The sequence below is a fragment of the Apis laboriosa genome, unplaced genomic scaffold, assembly GCF_014066325.1.
Source record: "Apis laboriosa isolate Shangri-la unplaced genomic scaffold, ASM1406632v1 scaffold68_cov148, whole genome shotgun sequence".
In the NCBI taxonomy this organism is placed as follows: Eukaryota; Metazoa; Arthropoda; class Insecta; order Hymenoptera; family Apidae; genus Apis; species Apis laboriosa.
Genome location: NW_025224135.1, coordinates 6,430,853 through 6,446,400, shown reverse-complemented (window position 1 = coordinate 6,446,400; position 15,548 = coordinate 6,430,853). Strand labels below are relative to the sequence as shown.

The following is a 15,548-nucleotide window of genomic DNA, read 5'->3' as shown; positions in this document are numbered from 1 at the left end:
TATTTCTTCCCTCGACCGCGACAGGGATGTTGACATCGCGGCTTTTTCCGCGATAAATCGTTGGGTCCCACCGGATACCGAGAACGATCACGCGAATTAAAACGAAGTCTCTCTCTCTTTCTCTCTCTCTCTGTCCGAACGAGGCTCGTGATAAATAGGTGGATAATATTGTGCGAACAACGGCACGTATCTCCTCCATACGTCTTCGGTTGGACGCGGGGCGGAAACGGCTTTGATACGCTCGCCCGCTGTCTGCTCGAGCCTTCCGCAAATTATGCCACGGACAAGCGGCGTAAAGTGAATTAAATCGGCTGTAACCTTTTCACCCGGTTCCGCTTGTTACCTGTCCGGTATGTGGAAATCATCGAATCGATCGAAATACGATGATGTGTTTTCAAGATTTTCTTTCTTTCTTAATGTATCGTTTGCTGTTTGAGCAAGTTTGCGGGGAAAATATCGGCGATGGATAGATATATATTCGATATATATTCGATTATCACAGCCAATCGTCGCGTAAAAGTGATGAATGAAAATGAATGAAAAAAAATTATGAGTTATAATAATACAATGCCATACGTATTTTTATACGAAGTGATATTAACTGTGACTCGTTTGATAATTTTGAAAAATGTATATATGTATATATAAAATGGCGTCTATGTTTTTATTAAATTGAATATTGCAAACTTCTTTAATACACGAACAATTAATTAATTCATTTATAGAATATAAAATTATATTCGAATGATTAATTGAAATTCATAAAGTGAAATGATTCCTCGCGAAAAATATATATATATATATACATCTCGATCATTTAGGATCCGTAGTAAAATTTTCTCATACCGCTTTATTAACGTTTCAAACTTAATTCCGCTTTGACGACGTCTCTCGAACGATATTAAAACCAAAGTTTCCGTATCTTGAACCGTACACTATAAATATTAAGCCGGAGCGAACTTTTATGCTTGAGGTAATCTCGATGTCAGTCAGGCGACGGTCAGCTACTTTTAACTTCCGTTCTCGGCGAGGGATCATCATCGGGCCACGACCAGCCCGATATAAGATCTCTCTTCGTTCTTCGTTCGCCAGACGCACAGGGCTCGCCCCATGATGGCGTAGCCTTTCACCTTTTCACCTTTTCACCCTGGATGTTGCCCGCTTAAAACAACTTGGCTCCATTAAACCCCGTGTGCTCAACTTTTTGACGCGATACGAGATTAATCAACGCGGTATTAATCACCGGAAGAGGGAAATAACCACTTACTCCTCATCCGATCTTTCGCTTATTATTATTATTATTACTCGATATCGATTCGTCAGTTTTCTGGATTTCTTCTTCTTGAAATTATTTCAAATAACGATGCGGAAGTATTTTTATCTTTTGGCAATTTTTTTTTTTCGTGAGTGAGTTTTTTTCAGATTATTTTATTTTATCAGATTTAATTTATCTTTATTAGTTTTATTTCAGTTCGTAAGATCCGATCTTCAACTTTAGGAATTTTCATTAAATCTTGTCCCTTTGTAACGCTGCAAACTCGAATTGCTTTTATTTTCATTAATGTAATGTGAAATGAATAGGAACGCAGTTCAATTTAATCTTGTATGTAAATTATTTTGTTAAAATTGATTACGCCATTATGGATGTGAGTTAATAATGAGTATGATCGTTTTCTATTGAGAATGTACATATAAGATACTTTTCAAGTAATTGTTCAATATGAATAGGAACATAGTTTAATATTTTGTATGTAAAATTGGTTACGCCATTATGGATCTGAGTTTATAATGAGTATGATCGTTTGCTATATAGAGGATACACGTATATAAGATACTTTTCGAGTAATTGTTCATTTTCTTCAAGAATGGGAAGAGTATACACTCTTCCACTCTAAGTTTCTAAAGCATATTGTCGGATTTTACGACTTCTCGAGACAATAAGATTGAAAGTTTACGACCGGGCATAAACATTTTCAAGACCACTTTGTCACCACGATCAAGAATACTCGTATCCTTGCACACACACACACACACACACACACACACACACACACACACACACACACACACACACACGCCAATTAAACAAATATATAAACAATAAATCAAGAAAAAAAAAATAATCGACATTTAATTAAATAAAATTAAAAATAATCCTTCTATCCAATATTCTCAAAGAATTTTCATCTCCGCAATAAAAAGCCAAGTGCACACCGTATCGGAAGGATCGCAACGATAAAGTTCATCATACTCCTTCCCCCTACTCCCTTCCACGAAGATTGCACAGTACGGTGCAAAAATACCAACCGGAGGCGATTCTCTCTTTTTTTTTTTTTCTCAATTCCAGACTTCTGTTTCTCTCTCTCTCTCTCTCTCTCTCATTCCTCTGTATCCACGCCGGTTTCCGCCTAACAATTTTCGAGGATCGTCGATGCAAAGCCGAGGGAACTCTTCCTCCTACAGTCGTCCACACACGGACGAATTAAAGCGGTCGTGGCACCGACTTTCACGTGGATCTGGCAACCGCGTTGCGCATCACATTTGTTCCGCGTAAAGGCCCAGGCCTTTAATATTCGCCACGTAACAATGGTCCACTGACCCAGTTGCGGAGAACCGTCTCGTGATTTACCAGTTTCTTGCAGTGCCTTCGCTGACACGCGACTTTGTCTCCCCGCCTTTTCGAGGGCGAAACCTCGCGTGTGTGCTCGCAGCTCCACCCTCGCTCCACCCCGGGTCAAGAGTGTTTTCCCTAGAATCTCGTGAAAAAGGCCCGGAAGATTTTCTTTCAGAGATAATATCAATGAGAACGTCTTTCACGTCGCTCTCTCTCTCTCCTCGAGGAGAGCAGCTACAACGCGATGAATGGGGACAGACTGAGCATCGCCTTAATAACCACGGATGTATTTAACACGGCGCATTATACACGGATCCACGGAGGTCTCGACATCCGGAGGATCTCGTAAAGATCTCCAAGTCGCTTCGAGTTTAAGATAACGAGATTATTAACGTTTATGAATATTGAATTTTGATCTTTTGATCGATCGAGTTATTTTTATTGTTACGAACTTATTGTTATTAAAATGAATTTTTAAATTCCTAAATCGTATTATTCTGCGATCCAATTATTTCTTTGTGACGAGATAACAGTTAAGCGGAAAAGTTTTTCAGTTCTTCGAATTGAGCGTGGAGGATCGAAAATTTTTTTACCCGATTATCGCGTAGAGGGAATAGCCCAAGAGGCTTGGTTGGAGCTAAACAATCCGCTCTTTCGACTCTGTTTATGAGGAGAGTTGGCGGCGAAGAATAACTTGAGCGAACACCGCACGATCCTTTGTTCGTTCTTAATTGCGTTTACAGTTGTGCGCGCCGGTTGTTGCCGTGTCCGGGTAATTAGACGGGTGTCCCTACTGTTTTGGGGAAACAGTAGTGGAGTGGAGAAGATGGGCATCCTTGATAAAATGATTTATCATTTGATATTCGCGATGCGTGGACGTTTAACGGCGAGGCGCGACTGAATATTACAAAGGAGGAGGGATTAAAGCTTGAATCGCATTGAACGCGAGAGGAGGGCACGCTTTCTGAAAAGTGGCCCGGACAAAAGGAGGCTTCAATTTTTAAAAGACCTTTGCTGCATTATTCGCGACAACCTTCCAGCTTTCCAGGTGTCACGACGTCACCACGTCCCTTTTTGCTTTGCTACGTGTCCTTTGTTCGAACGTTTGTCCCTACGTTGTAGGGATCGATACGTTCCCGTATTTTTCACAAAGGTAGGTGAAATTCGTGAAATTCAAAAAGTTTGCAAAAGTTTCGCGCGCGTTCGTTTCGAATAATAATAATAATAATAATCGTAACGATCAATAAACCTATCGACGATAAATTTCTATGAAAATTAATATTTAACGAGAAATATTGTTAAAGGGGAAAAAAAAAAGGAAGGAATACGACGTTTCGGAAAGCGTTTATCCATAATTCGATTAAATCGATCGAATCGTATTTAATGATTTCTCGTGACTCGTAGATAGGCAATAATTCCATGCATAACGTTCCACAACGTTAGAAACATCTTTGATATATTCAATCCATTCCATATTTACGCGCGACTAACATTCCACTATGACTCGAGGAAACACGAAACTCACGCGTCTTCCGTCATTTACACAACGGTATATAAGTGTTTAGAAACAATTGCCTTTTCGTCCAATATTATTTTATGACAGAGTTCACAGCCGGTTTATTCCACAGTTTCTGCAAATGATTCTTCCTCCACGCGACCGTGAATAACAGTCAAAGGATGCAACAACTGTTAGAGCGTGAGCTGTGTTAGCAGGCTCGCGTGCACTGCCATCCTCTCCGTGGCCAGAGAAGAGAGACGCCATCGTCTTCCCTCCGATATCAGGTCGTGATGTGGACCCGACCGTTATCGTTTCTAGCCAACCAAAACATGCATTGTTGCGCGCATTCCAAAGAATTACGTTTCATTTACTCTTAGAGACCGTAGAATCTAATCGTGACTGGGCAAACTTTTGTTTCGTCGAATCACGGAAGATCCAATAATCGCTTTCGATCGACCGTGTTCGATAAATGACGAGTGATTTGTTCCCTCGCCGCTTGGTTTTATGAGTTGATTAAGATGAAATTTGATTTATCGGATTGAAAATTCTTTTCGATTAATCGTGTTAATTAGTTATATAGGTATGATTTAAATTGGAAAATTTCTATTTATATGTATTTTTTATTTCGTTGTCATTATTTTTCTTAAAGATTTAGATATCTATCTATTTATCTATAAACATTTCTCGTAACATGATCGTAAATATTCGTAATCTTTTCAAGTTTATTCATATTTGTTCGATAATATATAGTTCGATAGAATAGAAATAAATAAGAGTAGATAGATGCTTAAGAAAGTCTATATTTTTAAACTTTTTTTTTTTGTAATAAAATTCAAGCATAATAATAACCGATATAATCGAGTTTAAACAGTTTAAAACTATTATTTTCTATAATAAATCGATTTTTTATTTTTTACCATGTATTTCACAGTCTAACACAACATTGTAATATCCTCCGAACTCCATTATATTCGAGTTTAAATGCCATTCATAAATATAGAGAAGGAAAGAAATACTTCTCTTTCTCAACCGTTAAACACAACAGTTCGTGCAACAGGCGTGCAAATCGTTTAACGATGAATTCAGCTAAAATCATCCGCGAACGTCAACGATCCCTGACCTTTACTGTCTCCGGTCCGTTGATCCCTTTGGCGTTTCGTCGAGGTGGTCTCGGAGCAGCGAACTTTCTCCTATGCTCACGAATTATACGCTTCGAGGTATTTCTGACATTCGAGCACGTGCGTCACGCTGATGTACGCGTGGCGAGTTCCAGATTCTAATCTCCTCTTTTACTTTAATTTTTTGTATATATCCATTAAATGATTCATACGAAAAAATATATACGGCGGCGAATCAATTTTCAATGCGATGTTGTGTTCTGCGCGTTGTGTTGATTAGAAGAATCGAAAATTGCGAGGGATAATTTGAAAGCTGGATCTTCGGAAAGAGTCGGAAATATTCGGGTGAGATCGGGAGAGATCGGGTTCTTTCGGAGTTACGAGTATCGAAAGCTTCCGATCTTGGCCGAATTTTGCCGATTATTGCAATCTCGAGAAATTGCGAGGTAATTTTGAATTAATTTTTGAAACGATCGAGTTTTTTGTTATTTTTATAACAAATATCATGAATGTAGATTAAAAAATATCGAAGATATTCAAGGACTGATAAACATTTATTCCTATTTTTCGTAATTGATAATAAAACGGTTAATATGTTAACAAGGTGAAAACGCGGTAGATAAGATATAGGGACAACAAAGAAAAGGGATTATTAGTATAAAGGATAACAAGAAGAGGTACAAAACTTTGTATCTGGGTATATTGTTCGAAAGTATCCGCGTCATTTGTATGTAGTACACGAGTCGAAGCACGTGATGTGACTATAAACGTGGAACACGTATTCAATCAGAGTTATACTTGAACGAGTAGCTTTAAGCGATTAAAATCTTCGATTTCAATCGTGGTAAACCCGTCACGCTCCGCAGATTTCGTCCCCTTAAGTGTATTATCTTCGGCATTATCCTCTTGCAAATCAAACTAAACAGCAGCTCCTCGAGTATCTCATAATCATTGTATAATAGCATCGACTGCGGTTCTAGATAAATATCGAATCATTTTTTTTCTTCAAGTTACACTCGGTTTCCTTTTATTAGATACATAAGCCACGAAAAGGTGAATTGTAAAAACATTGACGAATAAAGATCAGGCCATGTATCAGATTTACGAAACTGAACGAATGAAAATTATGATATACTTGTTTTTGTTTTCTTTGAACAACTATATCATAAATTATCAAATATTTTCCTATAATATCATCTTTCCACGATAACAATTTTTCTCAACTCAACAAAGAATTATTCCAAGCAGAACAATTACCATCTCTATGCAATTCTCTATAAAAACTATCCCAAAGATATAAATCTCTAAGTAATAAACGTATCGATTAATTATCCACAAACCTTTCGATTTGCAAAAACAATTTAAAAGACATTTCCCTCGTTCGATTTCATTGGCTATAAATCACAGGACGAAACTCGCGTGAGATATCACGATGAGGAGGAATCGGCTTTTCAATTGATATCGCGACCAGCCTCGATTCTTTGAAGCGTGATTAACGCGCGACTAATAGGCGTCATTATAACTTTCGCCATTGCACGATAATCAGCAACAACCCAGTTCGAAATACGTGTATGCGTTTTACCTTAGTTGCTCGTGTGAAAGATGGGTGAACAAGGGGTCAGATGTAGTGGAGGAAGAGGACGGGGCTAATGAAAGATAGATGCGTTGGTAATTATCGATTCCATGCTGGGAAAACGTTCGATGGTGTTGCGTGTTTTTCATGGATGGATACGTACAGCCACAACACGAGAATTTATTAAAGAGGAGAAGAGGGACAGAGCGGTGGTTATTTAAGGAGAGTATTTTGCAATTTACTTGACAACTATCCGTCGTTCAAAAGTGATTGTGGATCAGGACAGATATAGATAATTTTCTTGATGCTTCGTAAACGAATAACCAATGTATCTTATCTCAATATGTCATTTTATCATTTAATTTCTGATCTCTGAATAATAATTTTCCATCATCGCCATTGATCGCGTAATATTTTCTACTATTAAGAAGGAAAAATCTCTGGAAGGAACGATCTCGAGGAACGAGTTTATTTTTTAATCTTCTCTCTCTCTCTCTCTCTCTCTTTCTTGAAAATTAATCAGCCGATAATGTATACTGGTAGTGGGCTTGTTCTAAAATTGCTTACAAAGTAAACGTCACGCGTACGCAAAAACTTGCCCGGTATTATCGTGCCTCCTATCGCGTCCTGTCATTCACGCGGTTGTTACAACTCTTACACGAAGTGACACTTAACCAGTGTTATAAATCCTCGCAACGATGAGATTCATCGAGATCGCCGGAGGAAAAGAAAGAAAGAAAGAAAGAAAGAAAAAAAAAATAGAAAATTGGATAAACACTCGCTTCTTTTGCATCTTCTATCCGATTTCCAAACGAAAATGTAATTACCCGAATACCGGATAATCCACCCTCCTCCCATGTAACCGGACTAATAACTAGATTAACAGAGTAAATAGATTGAAAATTCCGAGTCAAGTTTGCAAATCACGGTTACCGAGGGAAACGCTGACTGGTGGTTTCGTTAAATTGCTTAAGCTTCTTATCAGTTGCTCTCCAAGAAGCATCCCATTAAATCTGCTCCATAAATATAACAGACTGGAAATCGTCTGGTCGCGACGAGGGGGACGGTAATGATAATCCAAACCGAAACACCCCGTGCCCGTTCCAAGAGGAAGAAGAAAAAAAGAACGAAAAGGAATCGCGAAAAGATTCCTCGATTCGTTCCATCATCCGCAAAAACTCGGTCAGATTCTCGGCCGGCGCTCCGCAATTACAAAAATCAATGGGATCCAACCTTCGCTCCCTCCTTTGGCGATGCTCGCCAAAAACGGCAAAACTGATTCGCGATTCGGGTTCGACAAAAAAAGAAAAAAAAAAAAAAAGGAAGAGCGGTTTCAGTCGCTGTTAACGCGGTGGCGTGACAGGGACGTTCGATATCGTTGACTAAGCACGGCCGAAAGCGAACACGACGGCGTGAGTCGGACTTTTAAAAAAAACCTGTTCGCGACAGCTATATCTCGCGTATGGTCGACGACACCGACTTGGTCCCCCGGTGAATGGCGATGGTAATATTTGTAACAATGATGGCCGGATCCAGCGATGAGTGGTGGGACCCAAGCGCGGCTCTTCTTCGTTCTTACTACGCTTGGGGACCGTGGCGTAGAAATCTTCACGGTCGGTTGGTGATATCGACGGTGGTGGCTTCGAGCAGGGGCAGTCGAGAGGCAGAAGGGTCGAGAGAGAGAGAGAGAGAGAGAGACGAGGTAAACGCGAAGACGTCCTACCGAGTAACTGGACGAGAGGAGGCCGCTACTCGTCAAACCAGTTTTATCGGCTATTTCCTTCGGGATGGGCAGGTAGAACGATATTCAGCCTCGAAGACACCCACCGTCTGTTTTCGTTCGCTACAATGTGAACGGCACGGTGGTGGTTTCTTTCTTTTTTGGGGGGAAGAGAGGGGAAAAAGAAAAAGAGATCACTGTCGAGGAATCGAGGAAAGTTGAACCGTAGAAGCATCGAGTCTTTGTTGTTTATCTTCTTTATCTCGTATTTTGCTTCAATGTTTATTCTTCTGCTTCGTAAACCTTGAATACCATCATCCAAAGTTTTCTAATTTTTGTATATCTGATTGGTATATCTGTTTCGATAATCCTATCGCTAGACAGGTCTCTCAAGCGCGCGTAAATTTTAAATCATATAAGCAGATGGATTCCTTCGAAAAATCTCCATCTTTTTTTTTTTTTCCTATTGAAATTCGTTAAATGTTATTACTCGACAATTTACACGCGATTATGATATCACATTCTCGACAAGAATGAAGAATTCCTTCCTTCCTTCCTTCCTTCCTTTCCGATTGAGGCCAGAACGAGCGTCAAAGGTCGGATACAATTTTCTTCAAACACGAACGTTTCACCAGCCGGTTAATTAACGAGCGGATCGAAGCGTAAATAGAAATTACGATTAACCGGATAGATAAGCCTTGACGAGAAAGAGAGAGGGGGGGAGGCTCGTAGTGTCGAATAAGCGTTTCGAGCGCCACGGGATTATCAATTATGAGCTACTGTGTCGAAACGTGATATACGTGCACGCTCATGCACGTCTCGCTACGTGGCCGCATTTATGCGCGCGGATTATACATGTACGCGCCAGTTGAACCGGACCCTGTGCGCTATCTATGAATGATTATTTGGCACGCACTGTTACGCGGGGCTGATTGAATAAGTAAACTGATGGACCGCGGTAATAATCGATACAGGCCGCTAGAAGACACGAGTGAACGTGTTTTCTTTCTTCGATCTGTGAATCGGAGAACGCACTTCGATAAAGATTATTGTGCCTAGAAGAAACTATTTCTGTTGAAGACAATTCGTAAGCATGTGGCTCACGAAATGTTTGAATATTTTTTTAATGAAATTTTGTTGATATGTAAAGTTATATAAACTATATAAGCACTTTTTTTAATCAGAATATGGTTTAAAAAGATGAAATGAACGAAATTTTGAAGCACGTTTTTTTAAATATAATAGTTTGAGGTGGAGCAAAATTTTAATGATCGTATTATGAAAAAAAAAAAATTGTCAGGCAAAATTATGTTAAAAAATTAAAAGAAACTTTGGATTGATTTGTCTTTAAAAAGATTTTTCAATATAAATTTTACAAAATATACACAAACTTCAAAGATCAAAATTTTCGAATTAGGTGAATTTCTCTGTAAAATAATGTGTGAAATAAATTTCAAACTATTATTTTAATTGTTTTAATCAATGATATTTTGGTAATAAGACTTATTTTCAAGTTTTATGAAACAAGGTCCGATCTTTTTTTAGTATCTCTATTTTGTTCGAGAAATATAAACGAAGATGATATATATTCGCGTATCACAATAGATCATAGGAATATATCTACATTGAAATATGGTATGCAATAAATTTTTCGAGAGAAATTCACCGCCAAATTCCTCTTCTTACCCAAATTCCACTCACCTGTCGTATCAGGAACCTCTACATCAATTTCCACTCCATCCATAAGACCCTCTGAGGGGTCTAACCTTTCCATTCTATCGCATAGATCCTCTTTCTAACATCCTATAGCCCGGTATCTAGGACACTGATCGGTTACAGAACCCCATTCTTCTCGCCCCTCTTTCTCTCTCCCATTCAAATCTATCCTCCTCCGTCAAATTCTACGATCCTGCGAATTATTCGCAATCATCATCCATCCATCAACTAGCGCCCCGTTCAACTATAACAGCCCCGTGAAATGCTTCGAATAGTTCTCAAACTATTTCCTTCATCTCGCTTCAAAATCGCGATGTGTCAATTTCCATGGCACACGTTCTCTCGACACGTTGCGCCGCAATTCTCCTTTCCTTTCTCGCGTAATAATATCTCTCTCTCTTCCTTTCTTTCCTTTTTTTTTCTTTCCAACAAATTGTATCGTCTCGAAAAAGAAAATTTCCACGACCAATCGAAATTATCATCATAGAATCTTTCCTCTCCCAAATTACACGTGTAATTCTCTTCATTGTCAACCCTTTTAAAAATGTTCCACATTTCCGATCTTGATCGCGAAAGGGATGAATCGCAGGGTCCCTCGTCGAATTGTATCGTCCCGAAAGAAAACAAAAATTTCCACGACCAACCGAAATTATCATTGTAGAATCTGATTTCCCCCTCCAAATTACGCGTAATTCTCTTCATTGTCCGCCAACCCCTTTAAAAATGTTCCACATTTCCGACCTTGATCGCAAAAGGGGCGAGTCGCGGAAGAACCGGTCCCTGTATCTCGACTCGGCCGCCAACAATGAGTCATCGCGCAGACATCCGGAGATCCTCGCCGACTTCTCGAGCAATTGTGCATTCCGCGGATCGGATATATAGGGGAGAAGGCGCGTGTGTCGCGACCACGGCCTCGGTTTCACGTCTGGAACAGGTTCGGTGCCCCGGTAATGTCTTCGAAACGATGTACGCAACAGCAGAGCAAAGTCTAGTGAATTTAGAAGGAGGATGAAAGGGCGAAAGGTAGGAGAAATCGAAGAATTTCTCGTTTTCTTTTTCAACGAAATTCATTACGCGACGGTCAGTACAATATTGAGACGTAATTTTTTGAGTATTAAAATTACACGATGTAATATATGTAAATGTGAATGGGTTAATTGATAGATTGAAACTAGACAAATATATTGCTCGATGACAAAAGGAAAGAAAAGAAAAAATAATGATTTGTAGAGAGAGTAGAACGATCGAGCAATAAAGTGGAACGATCTAATATAGCCGAGGGATTGGAGGGATCGTTGTGGATCGGCGTGTTGGATGAGGGATTCTTATTGGGATGTTGGATTTATGACAGAAGATGGTGTGGTATGGCTGGTTCTCTGGGAAATGTTTCGGAGGGAAGGGTTGAGAATTTGATTGGGCAGTTAGGAAAAGTTTTAATTAGGTACTTGGGCTGACTGTTGAATCTAATTAAGCTGATTTTAACACGGCTCAGAGGGATGAGATCGAATTTCGAAATATGTGATTAATATTTGAAATGGGTAGAAAGTAGACGTTGCAATAATAATAAACTATGATAAATTGTAATTAATCGACTACCTTCTCTTTCGAATTTATTTATTTATTTCTCAGAATGATCTGACGTTTCTCTATTTCTTTTTAAACGAAATTACCCATATAAATTAATTCCTCGATATTTTAACACGATAATATTTAACTAATCGTCGCAATAATTATTCGATTAAATTACTTCACCGATACACGATAATTACAATCAAAATAAAAACATTCAACGATTCCATATATAAACGATGAAGAAAGAACAAGTAACAAATTTCTTCGCAAAAAAAAAAAANAAAAAAAAAAAAAAAAAAGAAACAACAACGAGTCACTTAGGTAAAAATTACCAGAGCATTCGTTTGAAGGGAGGGGGAAGAGCGATTACCCACGAAACGAGGGTGAAAGAAGAAAAACTGGTCATAAATTAACCGAATGCAAATAAACGTAAATAAAGCCCGTATGGATCGACATTTCGTCGACTGGTGTTGGGTCGGAAACAATCGACGCGATTGTCGCGTTGACTTCGCCCCTCGCCGCGTTCCCAATTAATGAAACAGAGAGATGCTCGATGTTTGCGCAGCTCGCCAGTATGATTCGCCAGGGATGTTGTCGAAAGCAGCGCGCGGTTTTGCGTGTTAAGCTTGTAATTAAGCTTTTACACCAGGAATGTACAAGTATCGATGGGAAACCGTATCGCCATACGGCTGTATTCAAACAATCGGGACACAATATCGCGCGCACGTTTTTCCTGCTCCTCCCATCGAACTAAACGACTGTTTTCCTATAATTGACATTTGTTCGAAGTCGTCTGAACAGCTTGACTTATATTACAATACGACACAATATGATACAATTGCCAATTCGAAACTAGTGTCGACGTCCAATTTCCAATTTCACGTAAGATCAATTTTATTGCTACGTTTTCATACGGTGCACAAAGAGGGGAGAACGTATATTCTGTCATCGATTGTGTCCATCGGATATTATATTGGAAATACGATTATTATAATGGCGTTTAACGTAAATGTTCGTACACGAAGAGCGATTTACTCTCTAATGGACTCCGTCGTTTAAACGCTGCGGCGGTTAACCCCATTTTTACACATATAGCGATCTGAAGCCGATATTTTGTCATTGGTTGGTCGTCGATGATTATTACAGCGAGGGAACTAGTATTTTCTTTCTAATATTTGCACAGGTTACGAAGCAATATAAATAAGTAATTTTCTCTTCGATCAAATTGGCAACACGTTTGCCATGATTTGTCAACGAAGAGATCGAAATTAATATTTATTTTGTCGTGCTGAACGGAGAGACGATTGCGTTTAATGGATTCAAAGTGTCGCCATCTAGACATTACCGCGATTTTACTTTTTTGTGCACAATGATCCGTTCGTGGAAGAAATCGAAATTTCTATCCATTGGCGAAACGTGTATATATATATATATATAGTGTATCGGCTGAGAGGTCGACTTCTATTCGAATTCCACAGGTTTCTAATGGTTTGCCAGGTTGGATATTTGATCGATGAACGGTGGAACGTGTCAATCGATCCCGTGGTTGACGTTTCGTTGAACGGGGGGGGTTTTTCTAAACGGTATTCGTAGGAATGCAAGTGGCAAGGATTTATGTGCGGGATGTGGTTGGAACGGTCAAGGAAACGGTCAGAGGACTTCAGACTGACGTATCGTTCGAGTTTTCTAATAGATGATGGTGACACATCCGGTGCGCGAGGTTTCTAAAAGTTGGCGCGGAAAGTGGCACGACAGCGCGCGTTTCTGTAATGGAATGATTGTTTGGGAAAGCTGGCAGACAAGCTGGATAATTGATAGTGTACCGGTTTATTGATTTCGCAGAACTTTTCAATGAGAAAAAAAAAAGAAAAAAGAAAATGAATATTATCTGTGGAATATTATCTGTTTTATATATGGAATGTAATAAGTTATAAATGCACGTGTATTGTGGCGAACGTTTCAATATTTCGAAGCTTTGTTACGCTATTGTATATTCTCGTGTACCGAGTGAAACTCATCGAAATGATATTTTTCAATATCTAATTCGATAAATGATTCGTGACTAATCCTTTGTTACTTGAAAGTATCATCGCTCCAATTACACGAATTATTTATTAACGAGAAGATATAATAAACATATATGTAAAAATCGGGACAAATATATCATTGATATCCAATTATCTGAATCTTCGATTAAAAATAACGTGTCTCGTCTCGCATTCGAATAATCCAATTTTTTTAATACAATAATCTATCTTTGAATTTAGATCAACAATGGACGATTATTATTTGCTTCCTGTGTATATTCCTATTGTACCTTCCCTCGAAGCAAATCGTCGCAATCCGATTCGAATTATTATCGATGGAAACCTGTTTCCCGCCCGATTCGAAGACGCAGTTTTGTACGGCAATTTATGGTTATCCGCAGCAATTTCCCTTGCTCGCCGATCAAACAGCGACGTAATAAATTTAACCCAACGCCGTGGAACCTTGTAAATAGCGTACGAGGGCTGAAATGCCGGCCGAGGTTGGAACTTCGTCGAGCCTTCGCCACTTTGACCCCGGTTTACGGTTTAACTTTCTAATTAAAATCTAAACTTGCCTTGGAACTTGGTCCGGGTTTGTGCTTCGAAAAATAAAGAGAGAGACAGAGAGAGAGAGAGAGAGAGAAAAAAAGGGAAAAAAGGAAATCGCTCGCTTATCGTGTATCGTACGGCGGTGTTTATAACCGGCACCAAAACCAGGACGAAAAAAGAGGAAGGGGGTGTAGCTCGAGTTCCGCCGCTGTCAATTCTTAATCTTGATCCGCTCGTTATCTCGCGACCTATTACCACGCCTATCTCGCTCGTTTCAGTATTTAGCGGATTTTATCGAAACTCCGATAATTAGGAGGATCCTTTCTTCCTGCGACGTCTCGAAATTTCCTTCCCTTATCCTTTCCCTTTTCCTTGGATAAACCCCATTTCTTTGCGTCAGCTTTCCTTCTTCTATAAATTTATTCCTATAAATAAAGTTTTACTCGAGTTTTTCGCAGAGAGCTTAAGCTTTATTAACGATATATAATAATATAAACTTTCGTCGAAGTATTTAATTTATATATATATATATTAAAATATATATTTTATCTTATTCGTTGATGATGTTACCATTTTCTGGAAGGATTAAAATTATCCTTTTTTTTTTTCTGTATTGAAAATATTCGTTCAAAATTACACGCATAGATAGATCTAATCGTTTCTCTTCCATTCAACGCGATATTCGACCTTTCCTTCCAAAACGAAACTGTGGCCTAGCTCCGTCGGTTAATCTACCGATTATCAAAGGAGAAGCAGGAGTTGGGGTCGTTATAGTTGGCCGCGTTTCTATCTCTTCGGCCATTAATCTAAGTGAATCGCGGCTGCTTTCTCGCGACCATACAACCTGCAATACCTTTTCCTTTACACGTATGGCGAACCACTATGTATGTGCGTCGATGGATTTTTGTTCCTTTTCGTTCGTTTATTTATTTTCTTTCCTTTTTTTTTTAAAGTTTCTACACCGGCGTTCGGTTTTATTCGAGTGAAAGTAAAATATTGTTTCAAGCGAGGTGGGAGGAGTGGTCGGGCTGGATATTATGCCCTGCCGCATAATTAAAATGGTAAGAGAGGTTTTTTTTTTTTTTTTTAGCAATTTTCCGCCCGACTTTATCCGTCTTGAATTTTTATTTTTTTGTTTACCTAGTCGGTTTCTAATTTTTT

At 39.0% G+C, this 15,548-nt stretch overlaps 2 protein-coding genes across 9 annotated transcripts in view; one reads left to right on the top strand and one right to left on the bottom strand.

Annotated features, from left to right (window-relative positions):
- The window catches only part of LOC122718882 (protein PFC0760c-like), a 65,553-nt gene extending 55,256 nt beyond the window's left edge, over nt 1-10,297 (bottom strand). The window contains exon 1 of the mRNA XM_043944258.1: nt 10,225-10,297. Coding sequence (XP_043800193.1) covers nt 10,225-10,297 — 73 coding nt within the window. The remainder of the gene's footprint in view (nt 1-10,224) is intronic.
- Nucleotides 1-15,548, top strand: part of LOC122718911 (fat-like cadherin-related tumor suppressor homolog) — a 529,283-nt gene that overhangs the window by 89,589 nt on the left and 424,146 nt on the right. The gene's annotated exons all lie outside the window — the stretch shown is intronic.